A 16317-nucleotide genomic window follows, 5' to 3' on the forward strand; every position below is an offset into this window, starting at 1 on the left:
CATGGCCAAATCTACGGGGCCCATGCCCCCGTGGCCCCACGTAGCTACGCTCCTGGTGCCATGTACTGAATTCCTTCCTGAATATCAATGTCCTAAAAGATTGACGCTGGGAATTATACCTGCTACCAAGCACATTTAGGATTTGGGAGACAGCTGCAATTGAGCAGTACTCCACTGGAGGGGTTGTCCTCTTAATCCCCAGTGGAAAGAAACCAGTCACTGTGACAGCATCGGGATAATAACCCATTTATGTTTCCAAGGTCAGAAAGATAACTGGTTATGTGCTGGTTTTGAACCCATCAATTTTTCTATGTTTATTTTCTAAAACAGATGTGTAGGCTGCACCGCACCCAGGGGTCCTTTTATAAAGGCGTCCTAGTGTTTTTAGCGTGCACTAAAAATAAGCGTGCACTAAACACTAGAGACGCCCATATATGCCTATGGGCATCTCTAGTGTTTAGTGCACACTAATCATTAGCACATATTACAAAATCTACCGCGCCTTTGTAAAAGACACCCCCCCCCCCCCCCCCCCCCGGGCATAAACGTCCATTTCTCTCCTGTATTTTAGAACAGGCTCTATGTTAACAGATTCTGTTCTAAAATACTGGTGCAACTTGAGACGCACTGAACGCCATGTCTAAATACTTATTTCTATGACCTGCCTAATGTGCTGCACAAGTCAGCATGATATACAGTGGTTTTGAGAACCAGATGGATTTATGCAAATATACCTCTTGCATATTTATTACAAAAGATCTTGGAAAAATTAGGTTTGGGGGATAATCATTCACAAGGTTACACATCATCGCTATTACCAAGAAATGTCAGTTATTTTTCTGAATCTCATGCATGGCTGATCTGTGTTAACTACAAGGCTATCTGTACAATCAGCTGGGTAGAAATCTCTGTGCAAACATGACTTTAAGCTCCTTGGATGATCTCATAAGATGCATTCATCTTTTTTGCAAAACTCAGCCTACAGAGATGTCTTATTAAGCTGGTTTTCATTGAATTGTGGGTTAATGAGCCACTTTGTATGACATTTCGGGGCTACAACAGAAGTTTATAACTTGTAAAAAATCATCTTCCTGTTGTAGCTCAAGCTGGGGTTTTTTTTTTCAAAATATCTCTAGTGAATATGCATCATATCCTATGAGTTAATATCACAATAATCATACAATATCAATCTTTATTAAATCTTATAAAATATTTATCACGAAGTTCACACCTTACACTATTACATCAGTATACTTATAATTATTTTAAAACGTTTCCTGCTAAGATCTTCCCTACATGTTCTCCTCCCAAGCTCATTACATATTAATAAAATATTTCCATGTTTAGGTCTATTGATGTGTAATGAGCTTGGGAGGAGAACATGTAGGGAAGATCTTAGCAGGAAACGTTTTAAAATAATTATAAGTATACTGATGTAATAGTGTAAGGTGTGAACTTCGTGACAAATATTTTATAAGATTTAATAAAGATTGATATTGTATGATTATTGTGATATAGAAACTCATCGGATGTGATATTAGCAGTGACTATTTACCCAGTGTTAGTGAATATGTATGAGACATATTTACATAAATCCATTTGGTTCTCAAACCCATTGTATGCAAATGTGTCTTGTGCTTACTATATAGACTGCATGAAAGTTTACTATTTGCAAGGTAGCCATTTTATGAAAATTTTTTCACAAAGGGGTTCTATGTAGGAAAATGTCTTATTTGGGTTTTGAGCCACTTTGCATGTAAGTTTCCATCTGTGAAAAATTTCCAGTTTAGTACATTGGTCTCTAAGGGGTCGTTTTACTAAGCTGTGGTAAAAATTGACCTTAGTATGCCCTTGCACAGGTTTTCCCTGCATGCTAAGGCCATATTTACCACAGCCATAAAAATAGCCTTTTTCTATTTTTTGTGTTATTAGCCATGGGATTATGTTGCCATTGGCACGCCGCCATTTTAAAAAAATTGATGTGTGTGTGTGCACTTACCACCACCCATTTTGTAGGCAATAAGGGCTCAAGGCACTGTACCTGCTCTAACCAGTTACTCTGCGGTTATGTAGCTGCGCTAACTGATTGGCACAGGAATGTTCACTCTCCACCCCCAGACACACCCCTAAAAATATATGTTAAATATTTTTTAGTGCACAGTTAGCGTCTGCATATTTGGCACTTAGTGCAGGACACCTGATCATGTTTCACAGTATGCCATTTTAAGCTGCATTATGTGCACATTGGCACCTGACACAGCTTAGTAAAGAGCCTGAAAGTGACATCTGTAAAATGGATGAGCATCAACTAATTGTGGCAGTGGCCAAAAAAAAACCCAAACAGGATGCTAGAAAGTAATAGGAAAGTATGGTAAATAAGACCAAGAATACAATAATAATGTCTCGCCTAACTCCTCACAATGTAATCCATAACCGAGTAGTAACAAACTGTATTTCTATCACTCACAACTTATTGTAAGCCACACTGAGCCCGCAAAAAGGTGGGAAAATGTGGGATAAAAATGCAATAAAATAAAATAAATAAATAAATCTGTATCTGTCCATGGTGAGACCTCACCTTGAGTATTGCGTTCAATTCTGGTTGCCATATCTCAAAAAAGATATAGCGGAATTAGAAAAGGTTCAAAGAACAGCACCCAAAATGATAAAGGGGATGGAACTCCTCTCATATATAAGGAAAAGCTAAAAAGGTTAGGGCTCTTCAGCTTGAAAAAGAAACGGCTGAGGGGAGATATGATTGAGGTCTACAAAATCCTGAGTGGTGTAGAATGAGTAGAAGTGAGTTGATATTTTACTCTTTCAAAACGTACAAAGACTAGGGGGCATAAGTACATATAAATACATAAGTATTGCCATAGTGGGACAGACCGAAGGTCCATCAAGCCCAGCATCCTGTTTCTAACAGTGGCCAATCCAGGTCACAAGTACCTGGCAAGATCCCAAAAAAGTACAATACATTTTATGCTGCTTATCCTAGAAAAAAGAAGTGGATTTTCCCCAAGTCCATTTTAATAATGGCTAATGGACTTATCCTTTAGGAAGCCATCCAAACTTTTTTTAAACCACACTAAGTTAACTGCTTTTATTACATTCTCAGGCAATGAATTCCAGAGTTTAATTACACATTGAGTGAAGAAAACTTTTCTCTGATTTGATTTAAATTTCCTACTTTGTAGCTTCATTGCATGCCTCCTAGTCCTAGTATTTCTCGTCTTCCACTTCACTCATTATTTTATAGACCTCTATCATATCTCCCATCAGCTGTCTTTTCTCCAAGCTGAAGAGCACTAGCTGCTTTAGCCTTTCCCCATTGGGAAGTCATCCCATCCCCTTTATCATTTTCCTCGCCCTTCTCTGTACCTTTTCTAATTTCACTATATCTTTTTTTTTTTAAGACGCAGTGAGCAGAATTGAACACAATATTTGAGGTGTGGTCACGCCATGGAGTGATACAAAGGCATTATAATATCCTCATTTTTGTTTTCCATTTCTTTCCTAGTAATACCTAACATTCTATTTGCTTTCTTAGCCACAGCCGCACACTGAGCAGAGGGTTTCAACATATCATTAATGACAACGCCCGGATTCTTTTCCTGGTCAGTGACTCCTAAAGTGGAACCTTGCATTACGTAGCTATAATTTGTGTTCCTCTTTCCCACATGCATCATTTTGCACTTGTTCACATTAAACGTCATCTGCTATTTAGACGCCCAGTCTCCCAGTCTCGTAAGTTCCTCTTGTAATTTTTCACAATCCTCTTACGATTTAACAACGTTGAATAACTTTGTGTCATCAGCAAATGTAATTACCTCACTAGTTACTCACATCTCTAGATCATTTATTAATATGTTAAAAAGCAGCGGTCCCAGAACAGATCCCAAACAGGAGGAAATATTTTTTCACTCAATGTAAAGTTCAGCTGTAGAACTCATTGCCAGAGGATGTAGAAACAGCAGTTAGTGAATCTGGGTTTATAAAAGGTTTGGACAAGTTCCTGGAGGAAAAGTTCATAGTCTGCTTGCCCTGGGATTGGTAGCATGGAATGGTGTAGGTTTCTGCCAAGCACTTGTGACCTGGATTGGCCACTGTTGGAAACAGGATGTTGGGCTAGATGGACCATTGGTCTCACTAGTATATTCTTATGTTCTGTCTAGATGACAACACATTTTTCTGTTCTAAATTTTGATTTGTTCCTTCTTGACTCTGTTGCTCCCTCTTGTAAATCTTATTACTAAATTTCAATTCTTTTTTCTGGTGTATTTGATTTCTTATATTATTACACTCTATTGCAACAGGAAGTGTGTGCCACATAGTGTGGACAACATCCTTGTCTCTAACATTCATTTTTTAGTTTGCTGTTTTGTTCAAGCTTTAGTCATGCATTTTCCATTTCACTGTGATGCCTGCATAGAGTTCAGAGGAGCACAACAGCACCTTGATTTACTTAGATCTACAATTATTTATTTGCAAGTCCACATCAGTGAGATTCACGGAAGGATTGTGTTCTGTCTTCTTAAACCCTCTTGCACCCAGCACTGTCAGCCATTACCCAACCCAATCTTCTCCTTTTCCCCCTTCTTACTTGACTCTCTAGACCCCAAAACTGTTGCAGCCTCCGTGCTTGCCAGAATGCTTGTGTTGAGGTGCGTATGCTCACTGATGTGGGCATGTGCACCCTGCTGCCTGCCAAGAGACAGATACCACTTCTATAACCAGTTTGGTTGCCCCTGTTTAGGCACCCTGATGCTGTGTGGTAAGTCTATTCTATAATGGAATCTGGGCATCCAGATTTCATTATAGGATCCTAGCGTAGCCCAGCATCGGCTTGTCTTGCATTTAGGGGGATCCATACCTAATATCCCAAAAGTGTATCCATGGGTGGACCTGGGCCCATCCACTGTTATCTCAGGCCCACGCAAAAGTGGCGCATCATTGGGCAGGGATCGTCAAACTGCAACAGCTAAAAACATCAACAGCCTGCCAAAGTTGTGAACTTCTGTCAAAAACAATGGACATTCAGTGCTCTGAGTTGCCAGTGCTGGAGCGCTTTGCATGATCAGATGTCATGCATGCTCATTTCATGCATGAGAACTGAACATGCATAGGGGACTGCTACAGGTTTTGATGGGGATTCACAACTTCAGTGGACTGTCAATGTGTTCAGCTGGTGGGGCTTAGGGGATCTCTGCCAAGTAAGGTATTTAATTTTAAAAGCAGTTAGCTTAGCAGGGTTTAAAAACAAATCTTTGGCTGCTTTCCTAACAGAAAAGTCCATAAGCCATTATTAAGATGGACTTAGGAAAATCCATTGCTTATTTCTAGGATAAGCAGCATAAAGTCTGTTTTACTGTTCTGGGATCTTGCCAGTTACTTGTGACCTAGATCGGCCACTGTTGAAAACAGGATATTGGGCTTGATTGACTTTTTGGTCTGTCCCAGTATGGCAACACTTATGTTCTTAAAGTTTCATGGAAGAACAGCGGAGGTGGCGGGGTGTGTGTGTGTGTGGGGAGAAGGACAGAGGAGTGGGGGGAGGGGTAGAGAGAGGAAATATGTGCCTACCCAACCTACCCATTGACCCACCCAAAAATTGACTTCTAGCTACGCCATTGCTCTATCCTACCCATACTCTGCCCAGGTGAATGCCACCCTTGCATCTATGTGCCATGGCATTTAAGTGCACCCTTATAGAATAGCATTTAGGCACATGGCTTGCCATTTACACACATATGTGAACACTTACCCACAAAGAGCTAGATTCAATATATGGCGCCTGGAAAATCTACGTAGAAATCATTTTCGCCTAAGGGTATTTTACAAAATTTCCACACAAATTATAGAATACGCTGATGGTGGTCCATGCGACTATATTTAGTTGCGAGGAATTGCACCAAGAAGAACCTGGTGCAAATCGTGACGCCTAAATTAGGCACAGTGCAGGTGTATTCTATAACACTGCACGCACATTGTCAGAATGCCATGACCCGCCCATTCCACTCCATGGCCACGCCCCCTTTTTGACAACAAGCATTACAACTTATGTGCATCATGTTATAGAATGCGCTTAGCGAGTGAGCACATAAGTTTTAATTAATGCCAATTAGTGCTCCTAATTGCTTGTTAACATCCAGTTAACAGCGCTGATTGGCTTGTAAACCAATTAGGTTATGTGCATTGTTATGGGATCCACTTGGATTTCTGTGTGGAAATCTAGGCACAATATATAGAATCGGGGGGGGGGGGGGGAGGGCTGGTGGAGGAGAAGCTTAATGGTAAGTGCAATGGCCTGAGAACCTGGTTCAATTCCCACTACAGCTCCCTGTGACTCCAGGCAAATCACTTATCTCTTCATTGCCCCGGGTAGAAAGTAAGTATTTGTATATAATATGTAAACCACTTTGATTGTGACCACACAAAGGCAGTATATCAAATCCCATCCCTTTTCCCAATGTAAGTGGCACATAAAAGTGAGTACCCAGTTAGACAATTTCCCTTCACATGCATTATACATATAGATCAAGCCTTTTTTATTAGTAGCTCAAGGTGAGTTACATTTAGGTACAATATTGGGTGTGGTTAATTAGGAGGAGCTTTTAAAAACTCTACATACAGTATTTGTACCTACTTAAAAATGAATAAAAAAGGAATAGCATGAAGAATTCTGTTAGGAGTTTAGGGCAGTGGTTCCCAAACCTGGTCCTGGAGTCACCCCAGCCAGTCAGGTTTTCATGATATCAGCAATGAATATATGCATGAGAGAGATTTGCATGCAGTGGAGGCAGTGCATGCAAATATCTCATGAATATTCATTATGGATATCCTGAAAACCTGACTGGCTGGGGTTCCTCCAGGACCACTGGTCTAGTGAATTATTTAAAAATTACTTTGTACTGTTGCTCTGAAGACATCATCCAGGATTCAATGACAAAAGAGCCTGGCGGCATCTTATAGAATTAACCAATTCTCTTGAGACATGGGCTTTCAAGGACAAGAGACTGTTCAGTCGATCCTTTATCATTTTTGCTGCTACAGACTAACATGACTACCCCTGTGGATGTATCCAGGAATAGAATATCAGCAAAGCAGAGACAGACTTAAAAGTGTGCGGGATGATTGTCTGAATCTATTATTAAGCCTAGTACTGTTTACCCACGATCAAAATAACATAAACAATAGTTCAATTACCTTTACTTTAAAAACAAAGTAAAATACTTACAAAATACAAATTTGTAATTTCAGACTGGTGAACTGAGACCAGATGAAACAGGCTTCACAACAGATACCACAAATACTCTATTGATTCCCAGCATTGTTAAGCCACATTCAATACTGAAATGACTGTTTTCTCAATGAAGAACGGGCTCTGTGCGCTCTTCTTCAAGTCATGTGTCTGCATCAGAGTGATAAATATGTACTGCCACAGCGCTTTGGAAAAATCTAAAAAGCACCTAAGATTCAGAACATTTCTGGACAATAAAACACCACTTAAAGACACTTTAAGGTCCGAGAAGACTCAAGTAGTGCAGAGAGAGGTTGTCAGCATTCAGATGAGCAATGTCTGAAGCACTATAGCAGGTGAGACAGCTGCAGTCCCTGTCTGTAAGAAGGAAGAGAAGGTGGTGGAAAATGTAGAGGTGCTTCAGGTGTACTTTCAACACCAACAAGCCTTTCGAGAGTTCTCTGTACCATCTGGTTTACTCTCATCCTCTTCTAGATCAGCTATGCTCAGTTCATTGGTCGGGTACTGTCGGAGTCCATCGAGCTCTTTCTTATGTGCCTGTAAGACCAGTTCTGTCAGCCGAGTGAATGACTAGAAGAGAGAATAACTTTGAGTTGCACTGATTTGTACATTTTTACACAAAGGGCTAAATTCTATAAATGGTACCGAAAAAATTGGCACAAAAAAACCCGCACTTAGCGTTATTCTATAAGCCTTGCCTAACATTAGGCGTGGTTTATAGAACACATGTAGCAGCCATCCCATGACTAGAGCTTAGGCGCAGGCATTTACACCAACTAAAACCTGGTGTAAATGCACACGTCTTAGGTGCAGATCGGGCATAAATTTTCGGAATACCCATGAACCACTCATGCCCTGTCCATGGCCACACCCTCTTCTGAGATCCACTCGGTCTGATTTACATGCATCACTTTATAGAATATGCTTAGCGAGCTATGTGCGTAAATCCTAATTATTGCCAATTAGTACCAATAATTGCTTGCTAACATCCAATTATCAGCGCTGATTGGCTTATAAACCAATTAAGTTCCGTGCCCAAATCAGCTACGCATGCTGCTTTGTGTGCAGAATCTTAGTCGCTGTTTAGAATCCAGGGGAAAAGGTGTTCAACACACTGTTAGCTTACTGGTCAAATGTCACATAAGCTTTAATGCCATCATCTTCTGTGACACCTGGATAGTTCTTGTTCTTTGAGTCTAATAGTAAAAGAGGTAGGGGTACCAGCCAGCAGTGGTCAGTGATTTTTAGCCAACGCCCAGCTTTATGGCTGGATATTAAATGCATTTCTGTGCACCAGGTTGAGGGGTCTTTTCACTAAGGCACATAGGTGCCTATGAACGTACAACGCATGTCAAATTAGAACTACTGCCCGGCTACCTCGTGCCCCGGATGGTAATTCTAATATTACATGCGTCCGATATGCGCCTGGTTAATGCTTGAGACCTTACCACTAAGTCAATGGGTGGTGGTAAGGTCTCAGACTCAAAATATCTTCCTTTACCTAATCTTCAAACTTGAATAATTGTATCTGTTACCATGAAATAATTATATCTATCTTCCCTTACCTAATCCTCAAACATTAGAATTGTATCTGTTATCATGAAATGATCATGTCATAACCATACTCTGTAAGCCACATTGAGCCTGCAAATAGGTGGGAAAATATGGGATACAAATGCAATAAATAAATAAATAAAATGGACCTGCGCACATCCAAAACACACGCCTACACTATCGCAGGCCATTTTTTGGCCCACCTTAGTAAAAGGACCCCTGAATATCCGGGGTATGTGCAGCTGGCTGACAGTTATCCAGTTAAAGCCAGTGTTCAGCTCTTAACCTGATAAGTGTGTTACATGAAGCCTTCTAGAATATGAAAGGTAAGATTCAAGCTAGGGAATGTGCTTTTGTTTCATTTCAGGTCATAATGAAAAGGAATAAAATGTCATTCATTTTCACTTTGTTTTAAAAATTTTAGGCCCTACCACCATCAAGCAAATTAAATGCAGCCCTCTCCCCACCTCCACTCCTTTTTCTGATTCTTACCCCAGTCATAATACAGGAACACAAAACTGCACCAGACAAGCTGAGACTGGTGCCAGTTAGAATTTCTGCCATGCAACAAAATGGAGTTACCAACAAAGAAATACTTGCTCGCTCACCATTTTTACATTTTTTAAACATTTGTTTGTATAGCATCAATTCCTACAAGCTGAACTAAAGAATGGTGTTGGTACATAGAGGACCTGAGTACTAGAAGGATATTTCATACACAGATTTACTGTAGGTAAATTGATCAGAATTAAAATAACCTGAACAATACACTTCAGTAGACAGAATAAGGTTTCTGATGTCGGCTGAACGCAGAAACCCTAGTGAGCATTACAAGGGTAAGGGACTAATGTGGGGAGAGGAAGACTGATCATCTGCTAAGGTACAGAGAAACAGAGATAGCCGGCAGAACAAGCCACTATTGGCATTGCATGGCTGTCTGTGCGTCTCAGGTGCATGGGGTATCTCTTTTCTCATGCTAATCTCGAAGCCACAGATTCACAGAGACCCCATACAATGCCAACAGTGGCTTTTCCTGCTGCCTTTTATTCCCTTACGTTCTCAGTCTCATCTGGAGCCAATACCAGATTCAATGCATTTTTCTCGATTGTAGTTCTTAAATGGAATGAACTCCCTCTTGCTCTTCATCTTGAATGGTTCCTACCCAAGCTTATGAAGTTGCTTAAAATTCTTTTTACTTATTGTCCCTCCGTACCGGCCCAGCATGACTGGTGGGTTGTGCACTGGAAAGCAAATTAGCAGGTAGGACATAATTTCTCCTTTTATGGCCTTCAGAGACAAGGGACTCCAGACCATGGGTTAGCTGCTAGTAGGAACTACCTCTCCCCTGAGTTGCCTCTTCCTGATAGACTTCTTTAGTAGCATTTGGAATGTATGATCTGTTATTTTATTGGCATTCTTTTCCTTCCATTAGTTCTGCTCCTGGGCTGCTTCTTAAAGGGACTGGACTGAAGCTTGCCCCCTTCCCCAAGTCTAGTGACATTTTGAGTATAAATTTAGGCACTCAGTCCAAATACATTTTCAAAGAGGTCAATTTAGGAGCATAGCTTTCAAAAGGGTCCTTGTACTTAGCTAATGCGTGCCTAACACAGCAATAATGGCTTAATGTGGGATGTGCTAAACCATCACGTATTAGTTTTTGCATGTGTGAGTGCTAACCACATGGTAAAATATTTTTTGCCTTTTTTAGAGGGCGTGTTGGGGTTGGAAGAGTGAGCATTCGTAAGCTAAGTTGAGGACGGCTACCAAATTGGTAAACGGTCTCTGTCATAAAACATATAAGGACAGGTTTAAGGCCCTCAACATGCATACACTGGAAGAGAGGCTGGAGAGAGGGGATATGATACAGACGTTTAAATACCTTAGTGACGTTAATGTACAGGAGGTGAGCCTTTTCCAAACGAAGGAAAACTCTGGAATGAGAGGGCATAGGATGAAGTTAAGAGGAAATAGGCTTAGGAAGAATCTAAGAAAATACTCTTTCACAGAAAGGGTGGTGCATGCATGGAATGACCTCCTGGTGGAGGTCGTGGAGACGAGCACTGTGTCAGAATTTAAGGAAGTGTGGGACAGGCACGTGAGATCCCTTAGGAAAAGAAGGAGCTAGTGGTTAATGAGGAAGGACAGATTGGATGGGCCATTTGGCCCTTATCTGTCATCATAATTCAATGTTTCTAACCAGTCACTGCTAACTGGATAGTGTATACACAACATGGGAACCCTTACCAGCTATAAAGTAGGTGACGGTAAGTGCTCATGTGGTAATTTTCATAAACGACCGCGCACTAATGATAACCTTAGCACGCAGCCATAAATGAAATAAATAGAAAATTGGAGGTTTTAACAGCCACAGCAAAAATGTCCTTAGCGTGCAGGAAGAATGACCCATGTGAGGGCATGCTAAGGCCATTTGTTACCACAGCTTAGTAAAATGACACCAACGTTAGGAGTATAAATCCTTTGAATATTGGGCCCATTGATTTTCTATGTGGTTGAATTTGTTGAACAATAAATTCTGAAAAGAGAACATCCCAGCAAGAATATTTCCAAGGGAGCAAGGGACTGTTGAGGTGAAAATTTAATTTGCATTTTGAGTGGAGGGATGAACTTTATTAATGATATCCGAAGATACTATGCTGACATCATATTATATCTCTGTTATTTGAATTTCAGTGCTGTTAAATGTATATATTGTCTGATCCTGTTTCATGGTAGTCCTATTATTAGGTTTCAATTTGCTGTTTTCAAGTTTACCTCGTTCATTGTATTTATGTTTATACATGTTCATCTAACTATTGTTAAATTGTACCTGCTGTACACTGCCTTGGGTGAATCTCTTCATAAAGGCAGTTAATAAATCCTAATAAATAAATAAAAGCGGGCTATAAATGTGAAAAATAAATAAATACATTTGATAGCTTGTTGTGATATCATGGTGCACTTACCTCTTTAATGTTCAAATTGGTGCAGGCACTTGTCTCATAGAAGTCCATTTTATATTCTTTAGCAAGCTGTAAAGGTAAAAATGCTCTTGAGACAAAATATTTTAACTATCCCCATGAAGATGGGTAAATCAAAAATTTTAAAGGTTTTATATGAGTAAATAAGTTTTTAACCTTATGCACAGAAAAAAAAATTCAGTTGTTTCTGGGTCATCTTGAGACATTTTGTTTGATTTGTTTCACACATTTGTTTTAATTTAAAACAATTTCTGTATGCTAATTAATAAATTAACACAGGGGGTGGGCAACCACGGGCCTCGAGGGTAATTTACATGTACTGCTTCCATTGTATGTAAATAGATCTCATGTGTATTCATGTGGAAATCTTGAAAAAACAATTGAATTGTGGCCCTCGAGGACTGTAGTTGCCCACCCCTGGGTTAATGCATATTAAGTCCAACAAAAACCAGAAAACCAAACAATCCCACAAATATCAAAGCAAGAAAAAAAGGGGGTGGGAATGACCAATATGACCCCAGTATTGCTTGTCCCTTTTTCAGCACAATTTTATATTGATTCTAGTTTTAGACACCTGATGAAGTCATAGGCTGAAACATGGATCGTGTTGAGTCCACCTTTAGGGGAAGATTGCTGTATTCTTCCTATGTGCTGTCTTCAAGCAAACACTGGTGCATATAGAAATAAAGAATTAGTGCTGTCATCTTGACTTATCACATTGGTTAATGTGATAAGTAATATTTGTAAAGTAATATTTGATCCATATAACATCAATATTCAGCCAACAAGTGAGTATGTCTTTAAGCACTGACTGCCATCTGTTAAATTAGAACCCGATATTTAATGCCAGGTGGCTCTTTCTGGGCAGTGGCACTGAACATCCAGGTCTTTGGCAGCACTCAGAATACATACAGTGATATTCAGTGCCAGACCTGCATAGCTAACAGGGCACAGATGGCCAGTTATTTATGTGGTCAGTGACACTGATTATTGCTGGTGCCTGCATAACTCCCAGTTGTACCCTGACCACTGTTCCCTCTAAATTGAGCGGGTGTCCTCCAACCATATTGCTACCAGTAGGGAGTGATGCTTCAATATTGTTCCCGGCAGTAACCAGCAGCACACCCACATTGGCGCACGCTGCATGGTTAACATGTGGGTAGCGCATGAGCCCTTACCGCTAGGTCAATGGGTGGTGGTAAGGGCTCAGCTAATAAACAGGCACACACTCATTTTAATATTAGCACAGGCCCATTTCCCAGCCCATTAAAAAACCAGCCTTTTCCCCAGCCGTAGTAACAAAATGGCCTAGCACGTGCCTAAAAGACACGCCCACAGTACCATAGGCCACTTTTTACCACGGCTTTGTAAAAGGACCCCTTTAGTTCCTAAGTTATCTGAATTTTTTTTGAATTACACTTATGCAGTCCTTATGGAGTGGAGGAGTAGCCTAATGGTTAGTGCAGTGGGCTTTGATCCTGGGGAACTGAGTTCAATTCCCACTGCAGCTCCTTGTGACTCTGGGCAAGCCACTTAACCCTCCATTGCCCCTGGTACAAAATAAGTACCTGAATATATGTAAACTGCTTTGAATGTAGTTGCAAAAACCTCAGAAAGGCTGTATATCAAGTCCCATTTTCCCTTTCCCTTATAAGTACTTGAGAATATTGACCTCTGTGCATAGAAATAGCAAAATACACACCTTTAAACCTTGGTCTGTGCCTACTTGTCGTTTGTGGTCCTCATCAGCCTTATTTCCAATTAAAATCTTCTGGACGCCGTCAGGTGCATACTGGGGAAAGATGTACACATGGTCACCTTATACAGTTTCAGGAATGCTTGTGGTGCACAAGACTTCTGCTCAGTGTTTTTACTAATAGATTCTATGCATACGTTTTTGTTTGTCCGTCTTCTTTGTTCTTCTAATGGGGATCTGAGGTTCTGGTTTTCAAAACAGTTGGTGCCCTAACACTACAGAATCCATTACAATAACTGCTATTCATTAAAGTCAAGCTGCCAAACAGTAGCTCTAGAAATCATTAGAAATCCTATTTCTTCTGTTTTATAAAACTTTTATTCTATTTTACATAAAGAAATGCTTACATATAGCTATAAGTAAAAGCCAAAACAATACAAACAAAATCCCACCCAACCCCTCTCTTCCCTCTCACTCTCATCCCATCCCAAAACATAACATGGTCAATAGGACGGCTCCCCAAGGAAGTCAAAGAGTCCCTCAGTCAAAGGCATGGGTCTAGATAGGAGGAACAATCAACTGTGGAGCATCCAGGTCCACTCCCAACTGGAGCTTCCAGGTAGCATAACGATTCCAGTGCTTATGAACGCATAAAATCCGTCCAAAGTGCAAAGCTGTTAATTTGGATATTTAGTATAAAAAGTCCATCTTACGAATACAACATATCTGTTCTCTGATGCCTTTGCCTAGATATGTGATGCTTCCTTCCTCAAGAGAATCTGCTGACCACAATTACTGCCCCCCCCCCCCCGATTCTCTGTTTGCCTTTTTCCTTTTGCATATTGTACTTCCTTATATCATGCCCTCCCCCTCTTTACCTCTCTCCTCCTCATCTTCATCTCCTCTTCCTCTTTTTAAAATTTTTTTTTAGTAATGATAATGGTAAATCAGTTTTCTATCCCGTTATTATCTCACACTTCTAAGCGGGTTACAATTTATAAGAAGCCAGTTTCATTTAACTGGGAAGAAGAACAGTTAATGATAGAATCAACAACTGAGGAAAAATATATATATTTAACTAGAATGAAAAATAGTTAGGGCACTGTTTACTAAGCCTTACTTTGCTGTAGGTGTGCTTTTTAGCCTACAGCAAGGTTTAGTACACAGGACCCTTAATAAAGGATTCAGCATTTAGGATGGGATACATATTTCTGAAACAAGAAAGTTTTCATATTTTACCTAAAATCGATGTAAGATTGAGAAGACTGAAAAATAGATGCAATCATAGCCCATAGTCTTGCCGCTTGAAAGGCCAAACCTAATTCAAACAAATGTAACCTTTTTTTCCCTTTTGGTGATGGAAAAGAATAACCTACTGTACCAGTACATCTTGTTCTCAAAGCAAAAGTAAATATACAATGTAGATATAAATAATCCGGTGCCAGTCCATATAGAAGTTTAAAAAGAAAACATGCCAGCTTGAAATGTATTCTGGCTTCAACAGGCAGCCAATGCAATGTTAAATAGTTAGGAGTGATACTATCAAATTTAGACAATCCAAAAATTAATCGGACTTACAGTAGATGGTTTCTGATCTGCAGTATGTCAAGTTCTAAATATACCTGAACACCTGAAATAAACCTGTAAATTGCATTTATTTTATTTGCTTATATTAGGTCATTTTTACAGTTGTTATGCTGTTAATAAAATTGTAAGTTTTATGTTAAACTGTACCTGCTCTACACCACCTTGTATGACTCTCTTCATAAAGGTGGTTAATAAATCCTATTAAAAACAAATAAATACATAATTGTGTAAGTGGTGGCACCACCTATGCCCCTCCCATGCTGCACCCATGTGAACGCCCCCTTGCATTTCTGCACTATCCCCCTGATTCTATAAATGGCGCCCAAATTTGGGCACACTGCCAAGATGTGCGTGTAAATTAATTGGTTAACAACCTCTTAAAAAAAAAAAAGAAACGAAAAGTGGAATCAATTAGTCAAAAGTAGGAATCAGGTGATTCTTTTATTGCCAGTATCCAAATTATTCAAAGAGCTGGATGCAGGCATGTTTCGGTATAACAATATGCCTGCATCAGGGGTCAAAAGAAAACCTTGCTAGCAGATGACAGTAGAAGGAATCATTAATTGGTTCTTAATTCTAATGCTCCTTAGGAAAGCATTGAGGTGGTGGTAAGGGCTCCCACGCTAATCCAGCGGTAACTCTCTGAGGTAACAATTTCCAGGAATTTCCAGTAGCACCGGAAATGTCACACGCTGGGGGCAGAACTACCGCTGGCGGCCGCGGTAAGTAAAAAAGCCCCTAAATTATTAGCAATTTTAATGACATTATGACATGTTGCTAGAGAACAACTCCAAAGATTACAGGGGGAAACGTATATATATGGAGAGAACCAAATATGAAAGAAAATACCCCAACCAGAAAAGAATACAAATAATCTTAAGAGAACCAAACCCACCCATAGAAAGATATAAAGAAAATTACAACATTAAAAAAAAGCATGCACAACAAAAGAATGAAAGAAAAAAGATGGTGGAACCACTGAATCAAAACATTCAAGCAGGTCAAATAAAGTTAACTAAACCTCCCCTGACCCTCAACAATCATACATCACTAGAAGTAGTTTTTCCTTTAGAATCCACTAATTTCTTCAGATGATCAATCTTCAAAAACAACAACAACAACAACAACAAAAAACCTAGCCCTGTTTAAATTAACATAAAATTTTGAGGGAAGTTTAAGGAACCATGTAAACCCCTAAACATGTCTGAGGCCTAAAAAAAGCCTCTATGTGTAACATGAGT

At 39.8% G+C, this 16317-nt stretch overlaps 1 protein-coding gene across 1 annotated transcript in view; it reads right to left on the bottom strand.

The window, feature by feature from the left end:
• Nucleotides 1-7198: 7198 nt before the first annotated feature.
• Nucleotides 7199-16317, bottom strand: part of RAB15 (RAB15, member RAS oncogene family) — a 335606-nt gene continuing 326487 nt past the window's right edge. The window contains exons 5-7 of the mRNA XM_030214613.1: nucleotides 13496-13585; nucleotides 11779-11844; nucleotides 7199-7831 (exon numbers count right to left, since the gene is read on the bottom strand). Of these exons, the coding sequence (XP_030070473.1) occupies nucleotides 7673-7831; nucleotides 11779-11844; nucleotides 13496-13585 (315 nt within the window). The 3' untranslated portion in view covers nucleotides 7199-7672. The remainder of the gene's footprint in view (nucleotides 7832-11778; nucleotides 11845-13495; nucleotides 13586-16317) is intronic.

The sequence above is a fragment of the Microcaecilia unicolor genome, chromosome 9 (genome assembly GCF_901765095.1).
Source record: "Microcaecilia unicolor chromosome 9, aMicUni1.1, whole genome shotgun sequence".
Taxonomy (NCBI): Eukaryota; Metazoa; Chordata; class Amphibia; order Gymnophiona; family Siphonopidae; genus Microcaecilia; species Microcaecilia unicolor.